The sequence below is a fragment of the Mytilus galloprovincialis genome, chromosome 11 (genome assembly GCF_965363235.1).
Source record: "Mytilus galloprovincialis chromosome 11, xbMytGall1.hap1.1, whole genome shotgun sequence".
Taxonomy (NCBI): Eukaryota; Metazoa; Mollusca; class Bivalvia; order Mytilida; family Mytilidae; genus Mytilus; species Mytilus galloprovincialis.
In genome coordinates, this window is record NC_134848.1 from 44,677,101 (window position 1) to 44,687,991 (window position 10,891).

Genomic DNA, 10,891 nt, shown 5'->3' on the forward strand with positions numbered 1-10,891 from the left:
ATTCCAAAATGGTACAATTTTCATCTTCATTAAAACCAAACGATAGAGGTGGGAAAATACCCAAAAGTCGGAAACAAACGTGCAATGCTATGGGAAATCGACCATTAGTTAGACAAACAGCAGTCCACAAAACACGAAGTAATGTAGATGTGTAATGTTTTTTCTGTGAGAAAAATATTTTTTGCCATTTTAACTGAATTTTATGATGAGAATTTACGAAACCAACTATAGTGACGAATATAAACAGAGTTGTTTCTATTGGTCTTTTTCATGATCTTTCATTTCTGTATTCTTTTTTTTTTTAGGGGGGGGGGAATTTTCTATATTCTTTATATTTTTAATTTGCATTCCGTTTGGTCTTCCTCTATTTTTCTCTATTCTTATTTTTTTGTAATTCATTCTGCGCATTTCCCACAAGTTTTTGTAGTCCAAATTCCCTGTCAGACCCTCTTGTAAATACCGGATAACGGTTGAATTTTGAAAAAAAGGTTAAATGAAGAAGAGGAGAGATAAAGTTTACTTTGTCAACTCGCCATGAAAAAAAAGAAATGTGTCACAAACCAGTAACTTTCAATTCAATTTATTTTAGTGTAAAAAGAAAAATATGAATATTACAATTTTCAGGGTTAAGCCACGTGGGAAATGAATATTTTGAACAATTTTCATCCAATATTTATAATACGTTCAATTGAACCATCACATTCCAAACAACCCCCAACATTTATTTATAAATAAGGTCTCTGTCATTACCTGTATATAACCTATAGACAGTTTGTCACTTTTTACATTTTCCTGTACTATATGTTCCCGTCTATCTCTACAGGTAAGCGTCTAACAATAGAGGTATGCGCTTTGATTTAATTATTTTAAATTATTTTAATCCCTCATTTAAAGACATTAATTATAAATGTGACAAATTGTCCTCTGGGGGTTATCTTAATCTCCCCCCCTTATATAATATTTTTTTGAGAGGGGAAATGTCCTGATTGTATTTCAGATTACCATTTAAAAGAGGGTCTCACTTTGTTTTTATTTAATTATAAAAAAATGTCGTTTTTCAGTGGAATAATAAATCCTTCTTCTAGTGCATTTCAAAGAAAGAAAATGAAGAAAAAAGGAAAATGTGAAAATATCAGTCCATTACATGCGCTATTGCCTGGCGCTAAAATTACAAATGGTGGCGCAAAGATTTCAGTGAATGTAGGAATTTCTCCAGAAACACTGATATTTAACATCGGCGGAGTGAAATTTGAGACATACCATTCTACTCTGTTCAAACAACCAAAAAGTTCGCTTGCAAAAAAGGAGTTTTTGTTAAAGCATTACAGACCAGAATTCAAAGATTATTTCTTTGATAGAGACCCGGACACATTTAAGGTAACATAACCAATAATTCCTTTATCTCTATCTCTCTAAATTTTCAATTTATTTAATCAGAAAAAAAGGCTTTTAGACGTCATTGACATTTCCATCTCTCTCGCACAAATATGTGAATTTTTTTACCGGGTTCGACTAACTTATGTTCCTTTTTTCGGTTTTAACGCTCCTCGACGTTTGTATTGGGTTTGTATTTTAAAACAAGTTGGCCGCGAGCGTCAATGAAGATGCATCAAGTGCAGTACAATCAGTACCTTCTAAGTTATTTTATATACAAATAAGAACATGCAATATGATTACCAATGCGAAATCAAGAGACCAGATGACTTTGAAAATAACATACCGTATACGACGGTACATAATGTTTAAGCTCATTGCAATGTATTTACATTCGTGGCGTTTTATGCGACTTTCATACAAGTGACAAGTTTAGCAACAAAACCAGGTTTAATTCACCATTCTCTACATAAGTAAAATACCTGTACAAAGTCAGGAATATGACAGTTGTTATCTATTCGTTTGATGTGTTTGAGCTTTTGATTTTGCCATTTCATTACGGACTTTCCGTTCGTTTTTTTGTTTTTTCTCGGAGGTCGGTATCTTAAGGTGGTACCTAACACTACAGGGAGATAATTCTGTAAAATCAGCTAAACGTTTTAATTATGTTGTGTTGTAAAGGGAATATTAAGCTTATCAATGATCAAAATAAGTGTTTGTCAAACTGCTATATAACCAGTGTAATTTTTCTGATAAAACGGTTGGTTCAAATTTTTTGAAATTTTTGTATTTTTGTCAAAGGGTCAAAGAAAATACTTTGTCAAAATTTTATGAAAATTAAACGAGCCAAATTAATTTAAGTTAAATTGTTTGGTACCACCTTAATTAGTTTTGTCTTTTTATTGTATTATAGCTCAAAATGGTTATTTTCGGATCCAACGTTTGTTTTCCGGAATTGATCGACCGTTGTTCTATCTACCTATATTGTACTTCGCAGTTAATTGACAAATGCAAATTAACAATTGAAAAAAAAATATTTTCAAACAAATACCCCGAAGAAATAGTAAACCATATACATTCAGTATGATATGATCGTTAATCATTGACAGTGACAATGCGTTTTTGGAGGTCAACTGGTCAATTACCTAATAAAAGTTTATTTATTAGAAAACATATTATCTACCGTTACTTTTTATATCCTTTACATGACATAGTCCATTAGCTGTAAACAAGAGTATATGATTACCTTCATCATTATATAAAAAAAAAATAAGGAGATGTGATATATGATTGCAATGAGACAACTATCAACCAAAGTTCAAGTGACGTCGATATAAGCACTATACAGGTCACGTACATGTAGATTTGTACGACCACCAACATTGACGAAATTTCGCAACAACATATGAAAAATATGTTTAATAAATTTTAGCGATATCACAAAAAAGCGGGGGTAGGGGTGGGGGGGGGGGGGGGGGGGATAGTCCCTGGCAAGATACATTCATGCTGACTTCCTCCCAGAAAGTATTTGCATTTTTACGAAACTGCCAAACAGTCAATACTATAGAGTTATGCATATCATAATGTCACTGTCCGATTTTCTTTTTAAATTGGTGACCTATAAATTATTTCACCAGCATTGTGAAACTATCTTTAAAAAAACAAATCTTTTATATTTAAAAAAAAAAAAAATCGTTTATATTTTTTTTAAAAACCGAGAAATTCAATATTCTGACACATATAAAAACTACAGTACAACCTTGGCATAAGTGCAGATTTATAATTGCAGGTTGTTTTGAACTATTTACGTAGCGGCGAACTCCATTTACCGACGTATATATGTGGTCCAGCCATCAAAAATGAACTTGCATTCTGGGGGATACCGGAAGGACTAATAGAAAGATGCTGCAGCATGAATTATAATTCATACAACAAAACTCTTGAGGCGCTTAACCAACTTGAACATGACCGAAAAGGCAGCTTTATTTTATCACAAGAGGACAACAATTCTAAAAACACTTCTAAGATAGATAGCTTTCGGACAAAAGTGTCTTTTGTTCTGAACCAACCAGATTCTTGCCTTATGGCAAAGGTAAGATAGCTGATCACATGACCTATAGTACATGTAGTACTTGAACATAGTTTTGAACTCGGTGCGTTTCACATTTGACATAAAGGGTCCACCAGACTCAGTTTGAATGAAATATTTCTTCTGTTGTGTTTATATTCCTGTATACCGACTCCTTAAAATAAACCCCTAGAATCTTTTAAGTATACTAGTATACACACATTTAAAAACAAAAGAAAACTGTTCGCCTTTAACGCATGTTTTTGGATTATTATGTATTTACTTCATAGTTATAAAAAAAAAGGGGGGGGGGGTAAATAGTTTCTGACAAGATACCTGCACCTCACTTCCTCCCAGAAAGTATTTGCATTTTTTACGAAGCTCCAAAACAGTTAAAAACTATAGAGTTCTTGCATCATAATGCCACTGTCCGATTTTCTTTTTAAGTTGGTGACCTATAAATGTTCAGCAAATTATTATGTAATTTTGTGTTTTCTCAACAAATAAGAATTAGCGATGACACAGAAATCTTCGTCAATTTGACGTTTGAATTAAGAAGGCAGTTTCATGTCTACTTTGATAGCAGGATCTAATCCGATTACACATTTAAATAAATTAAATCGAAGGTGTTCTACTTTCATCTTCAATGACGGGTGTATAATCCGAATTAATCCGATTTAAATTGTGAGAAAATGGCCGTAATAGTTACCCGGATATTATCATTTAATTCGTAATGTTTAATATGAGATAGGAAGCTTTAAGACACGCTTGTTTGTATATAAAATGATAGAATAATATATATGCACCAAAAGAAAACAAATGTCAAACTTGAAAGTGAAGGCTTTTATGAATATTCTACATCTTGTTTGTCTAATTCGATACAGATGTTTCTAATAACAAAATAGTAATTTACAACTTAAAATGTACACCTACATGAACATGTTTTAAAGTATAACCTTTCGATATAACTTTTTACAATAAAAGTTTGGTAACTTGTCGTAGTTTTATATGGTTTTATATATTTTGGTATGTATCATGATTAAAAGCTACCTCCACTCATGTCTCTTCAATGAAGCGTAACTTCCACATTGATGTTTGCATGGTTGCGTGCTTAGATGGAGTGCCATTTTTCTAAATGTCAAGAAATTAAATATGACGTTTAAAAGCATAATATCATAAATATTTCACTGGAATATTTAGCAATGGACTTGAAGAACGTCTCTTTGTTCATTTTTTTTAATAAGCAAGCACTTTAACAAAAAATAAAGCATATCTTTTCTGGAAATAGACTAGATACGATACAAATACACATTCTTTAGTAAGCATTCATTTCCTATACATATAATTGAATAAAATTGAGAATGGAAATGGGGAATATGTCAAAGAGACAACAATCCGACCATAGAGCAGACAATAGCCGAGAGCCACCAATGGGTCTTCAATGCAGCGAGAAACTCCCGCACCCGGATGCGTCCTTCAGCTGGCCCCTAAACTAATGGACGTCATACTAAACTCCGAATTATACACAAGAAACTAAAATAAAAAACCGTACAAGACTAAAAAGGGGCATGCAGAGGATCCTGACTTGGGACAGGTGCAAACATGTTTTTGATACCCCCCCCTTAATACCTCTAGCCAATGCAGAAAAAATAAACGTACAATAATATGCATAGTAAAGCTCAGTTTAAAAGAAGTCCGAGTCCGATGTCAGAATATGAAAGAAAATAAACAAACAAAATGACAATAATACATTAAATAACAACAGACTACTAGCAGTTACCTGACATGCCAGCTCCAGACCTCAATTAAACTGATTGAAAGAATATGTCCTCATCATATGAATGACTAGACTTTGGATTCGTTAATTTTCGCATATCCCTAATTCTGGAATGCTTCAGGTTTACTCTCAGTTGCTTTTCAAAAATAGTATTTGAAATGAAAGTAGATCAACAGTTTTTAAATATAGGACTGTTTTTAGATACTTGTAGTTCCTTCAATTTACTCTCGATTTTTTTGAATGATTTTAAATTGTCGTTTCGAAGTATTTGTGAAAAAAGGTAACCTCTTTACATTGATGTTTTTGTTTGTTTGAAAGAACAGAAGTACTTTACAATTCTTTTAAATTGAGATTTTTGTATCTTGTATACATGTGTAAAATTATAAAACAGTTTCAATGTATAAAATTCAAAATTATCTGCTCTATGGAAAACTTCAGCATCATATACCCCAGGATTAAAATTGTATATGCCAGACGCGCGTTTCGTCTACACAAGATTCATCAGACTATAACGTTTTGATAGTTCAGATACTTATAGTTGCACCATTATATAATAAATGCACAGTATCAAATACATATTTAAGATTCTATTTTGTAAACAACTTCTTAAACTGTTACGCGTGGTAAAGACATGCATCATTACACTACCAAACTTAAAAGAAAAATTAATTGAAATCTACAGGGTCTATATTTATACCCCTCACATGTTGTTAATTTAATATGCATGTTTACTTGTCCTCAACCAATCATATATCCTGGTATTGAAACGACAAAACCACAAAATGAATGGAAATTCTCGTTCAGTTTTTCACAGCAAATAAATATTTTTTGTTGTAATTTCAATTAGATATTTTTCTACGTTTTTCAAATTTTAAGTTTTTTGTTTTTGCTGAAATAGTAAGACTAGTGTATAGAGATATTTCTAAAGTCTTTTAAAACTGCACTTAATCGAATACTTCACCAGATCAGGCAAAAAAATGATGATTTTGTACATGTATATTGTACATTTGTTTTCATAATTATATATGTAGTTATATTCGGTTCAGTTTTTGTGTTAAGGCCTGTCAATATACCACGGGCCTCGGCGGCCAAGTGGGCTAAATATTTCATTGACTGTAGTACAAGCTGGTAAACTGTTGGGTTCTGAGTTTGACTGAAATCTAAATCGATTGTCAGTTTTCTTGCCGAACGTTGGTGGTCCTCTCTGTGCAATCCGTTGTCAGTTGTCCTGCCGAACGTTGATGGTCCTCTGAAGTGATCCGCTCTAGGTTTAGTTTAAATATATGTATCTATAGTGGATTTGGAAACAAGTTATTGCAAATTATATCAATCCCTGTCCACTGTGCGGGATCTTCTCTATGCATTCCGTTGTCCGTTTTCCTGCCGAACGTCGGTGGTCCTCTTTAGTGGTCCTTACTAGGCGTTCATAATTTGTAAATATTCTTTCTTTTGTAGGTGTATGGCGTTATATCACTGCTGGTCGTTACGTTATCAATAACATCGTTTCTTGCCGAATCACATCCTTCAAACCGTATAACAAATTACTACACTGAAGTAACACGTGTGTTTAATGAAACATTGAATGCAACAATTGATGTAGTGGCTGAGAAATCAGAAGAAGTTCCTCACCCTGTACTTCTAAGGATAGACTTAGCATGTATGATATTTTTTACTATAGAATACTTGATACGAGTTCTTACAGCAAGGAAGCGATTACGGTATATGCGTTCAGTCATGGGTGTCATCGATTTGGTTGCCTTGTTGCCAGATTATGTTCAGCTACTCATATTGGCTTTTGATCCTGTTCTTGCTGGAACAGACACCGCCAAGATTATTGCCATTTTGAAAGTTACACGTGTTCTACGGATTTTCCGTCTGGTCCGGCATATTCCCGGACTCTGGATTTTAATTTATACTTTAAAAGCAAGTTTAAAGGAGCTGTTATTGATGACTGCGTTTTTAATGGTGGGGATGCTGATATTTTCATCTCTAATATATTTTGTTGATGACAGAGAAACTTTCACAAGCATTCCGCATAGTTTCTGGTGGGCTCTAATCACTATGACAACCGTTGGTTATGGCGACATGTACCCCGTGACCGCATGGGGGTATGTGATTGGCTCACTTACTGCCCTGTCTGGTCTTCTTATGATTGGATTCTCGGTACCTATTCTTGTCAACAACTTTCTTATGTATTATAAATATACTGAGATTGCCATAGACGAAGAGAGATTGAAACGTGCTAAACTTTCCCATGAATCATCGCACAGTTCTAAAAACAATGGTGGACTTAATTTATCAACCAATGAAAACAATAACAAATGTGAGCATATATTTACTTTGGAAATGAGTGAGAAACTGTGAATTAAATATACTAATAAGAAACTGTACGTTGATAAAGTAATATTACCAGAACACGTTTTATTTGAAAAAAAAATGGTTGTTCATTCTCTCTCTTGAGAAAATTAATTTTCACATTTCAAATAATATTTTTTCGAGAATATGGCCGGAAATTACACGACCGTAATGTAACCACTATTAGGTGTAATAAAAAGGAACGACTGGCCAGAATTAGTTTAAATGCACAGAGAATTATGGAATAAAATTAAGAAATAATTCATGGGGGATCTCATTCATAAAACAGCATATGACGTGTGAGTACGATCGGAACAGCCCAAACAATATATTCATATTTTTCCACGGGTGTGTACTCAAAGCGTTTGAAGGACGTCATGTTAGAACGTAAATTGATTTTTGTTATACCTTCTCTACAACAGTTGCATATTTAATTATTGTCATACACATGTTACTGTACATGAAGTTGACATTTAGAAAATAGTCCAAAGCAAAAGATATCAATAATGTATCTATATTTGTAAAATACTTTACCTAAATGTATTACTTATGTAGGGACATCTATCCATTTGTTGACTGTTTCGGTACATTATTAGTTCATTCGGTATATTATATGTCAATGCCAGAAAATCTCGTTATTTCAAAAGGTCAGTATTGGTACATGTAAGCATATAGAATCTTATTCACCATGTTTGTAAGCACGCAAAGAGTCATTATTATTGACTGTCCCTATGGTATTTTTCGCTCCTCTTTTATATGTAGACTTTTAGAAGCTGTTTTCATAGAAACCAGTTGATGACGTGTTTTCTTTTCCAATAGCAATTAGGGTTCATTGTCTCCATCAAGTAACTGAGTAGTTGTACGTATCTTTATTTTCTTTATCAAATCATCGTTTTAAAAAAAAATAATAAACATGACATATCTATTTTTTTTATTTTTTTTTGCTTAAAGATTTTTTGGAGGTGTCATTGTCAATGCAATCAAATTCTCCTTATAAGCGGCTATCGCAGACAATTAACATACATGTAGTTTTGATCGTTACTGTTGGTCCAGCATGTTTTAAAAACAGAATATAATCAAACTAACTAAACAGAAATCTTATTATTATGACAGTTCTAATCTTTTGTTGCTTGTCGTCATATTGATTTTTCCCTACATTACATTTTTTCATATCAAAAAGGTAAAGTATAGAGAAGATACAAGGCACACAAAAACAAAAGGATCGAGCAACACGAATCCCCCCTCACAAACAAAATTAACCAAGAGTACGAGTACTGTGGAATGGATTATCAGCTCTTTCTCCACTTTAAGGAAAAACTCGTTAAAGATTTTTCGCGATGAGTATTTTCAACAGAGGTCATTTATTTCTGATGAGATATTTGTATGAAGCAAATGTATAAGGTCATACACCAAAGCCAAATTGCTTTATCATATTCTACAAAATGTTACAGTTTGAAACACTCATGTAGTCATTTAGTACACATATATAATATGTAGATATAAGAAGATGTAGTATGAGTTCCAAAGAGACAACTAACTCTCCATCGAAGTCACAATTTGTAAAAGTAAACCATTTAAACGGGAATGGAATATAGTATAAAATATATGATTGTATAGGTGTAAAAAATGTGCTTCAAGATTGTGATTGAGAAAAGAAGAACATGTATATATGTTAGTACATATTAGCCCTTGAGTGAGTTAGTGTTAAAACATCTCCAATAAAAAGAAAATGAAGAGACGCCCCCTTTGTGTATCCAATCTTTCTAAACACGAATGAAACATTTGCCACTGGACGTTAAGCAACAAAAAAATCAATCAATCAATAATTCATCAGGCCAAAATAACAGACACGTTAACTTAATATCAAATAAAGGACTACAAACAATACATCCAATCATATTAGTATCTAATACGAAAGTAATACGCGCGTTTGAAATCCGACACCTCATCAGAGTCACTTTCCGCGTCACATGACACTTCTGTTGATATTTAACATGTACGCATCCGCTAATGGATAGCCGTGAAAATAGACATTCTGAAAAAAATATCCCTTCAAACCTATTCGCACTTTTTTCTTATTACCAGATTCAAGTTGATTTATCTTTCAGTTTCAGTTTATTCATGCGATGAACATAAATGCATGCCAAAAAGCAATGCATTGCTGCATATTATGCTATTGATCTTTGTATTTCATTTAAAATTCAAATGGATACATCTAGACTATCCTGCATATTTTTAGTGAACAGAATATATAGTTTCCATCGTTTGATGAATAATCGATACGCTTAATATCAAATGACGTTGCAGTAATTTTGTTGCAGTAAATTAACTGTTTACAAAAATTTTGATTTTTTTTAAATATTAAGGCTTTTCTTTAGATTACCTTAGCTGTATTTGGCAAAACTTTTAGAAATTGTGGTCCTCAATGCTGTTCAACTTCGTACTTTATTTGGCCTTTTTAACTTTTTTTGGATTCGAGCGTCACTGATGAGTCTGACGTATATACAAAATTTAGTCCTGGTATCTATAATGAGTTTATTTATATCATAGTAAGAACTTTCAAATCGCGTTATAAAAGCATATGTTTAATGTAACGGCTGATTAGCTGTACATGTCAACAGGTTGTCAATGTAATGGTAACCTTTGGTACAAATTGATGAATTTCTGTCCACGTGTGTAATTAATTGACATTTGTGCTGTCGATCTTTCAACACTACAGACAATGTATCAACTAATTACATTCAGACATGGAAACGCGAACAATCTTACCGTGAAATCATTAGGCAAACAGAAATTGAATACACATACATGTACGATATTATCGATGGAGTTGACAGAATAGAGAATAACGGTAAAAAAGAATAGAAAAATAAAGGAAACATCAGCATACTGATGTTCAAAGGTAATGAATCGAGTAAGAGAAAACAAACCGGGTTTCAAACTAAAACTTTGGAAACACGTCAACTATAAAAAGAAAACAACGGACAGAAACACCGCACTGCAACAAAAACTAACGCAAATGCAACATACATATAACTTTTTTATAACAACTGTCATATTCCTAACTTGGTACAGGACATTTTAAGCAAAAAATGGTGGGTTATACCTTGTTTTATGGCTTGCCAAACCTCCCGCTTATATGGCAATGCTAAATAAATATCGCTAAAATGACACCACTACGTGTTAAACAAATACAGCTCAAATAAACGCAAAATAAAACATAGCTCAGAGACACGCGCACATAAATAATATAATAATAGTTTAAAAATTAAAATAGACCAAAGAATTACCAAAACTAAAGTTGAAACAAACAATGG

The 10,891-nt window shown here is 32.8% G+C and overlaps 1 protein-coding gene across 1 annotated transcript; it reads left to right on the forward strand.

Annotated features, from left to right (window-relative positions):
• Positions 1-1,037: 1,037 nt before the first annotated feature.
• Positions 1,038-8,796, forward strand: LOC143052238 (potassium voltage-gated channel protein Shaw-like). Its single transcript, XM_076225227.1, has 3 exons — positions 1,038-1,377; positions 3,164-3,466; positions 6,675-8,796. Exons 1-3 carry the CDS (start codon positions 1,048-1,050, stop codon positions 7,581-7,583), a joined length of 1,542 nt encoding a protein of 513 aa, XP_076081342.1. The 5' UTR covers positions 1,038-1,047; the 3' UTR covers positions 7,584-8,796.
• The last annotated feature ends 2,095 nt before the right edge of the window (positions 8,797-10,891 follow it).

What these genes read in the sequence shown, in the direction of transcription:
- LOC143052238 (XM_076225227.1), top strand. Translation starts at nt 1,048, where the DNA reads ATGTCGTTTTTCAGTGGAATAATAAATCCTTCTTCTAGTGCATTTCAA. An exon ending in GAGACCCGGACACATTTAAG is followed by an intron (nt 1,378 to 3,163) that starts GTAACATAACCA and finishes TTATAATTGCAG; the next exon opens with GTTGTTTTGAACTATTTACG. An exon ending in ATTCTTGCCTTATGGCAAAG is followed by an intron (nt 3,467 to 6,674) that starts GTAAGATAGCTG and finishes TTTCTTTTGTAG; the next exon opens with GTGTATGGCGTTATATCACT.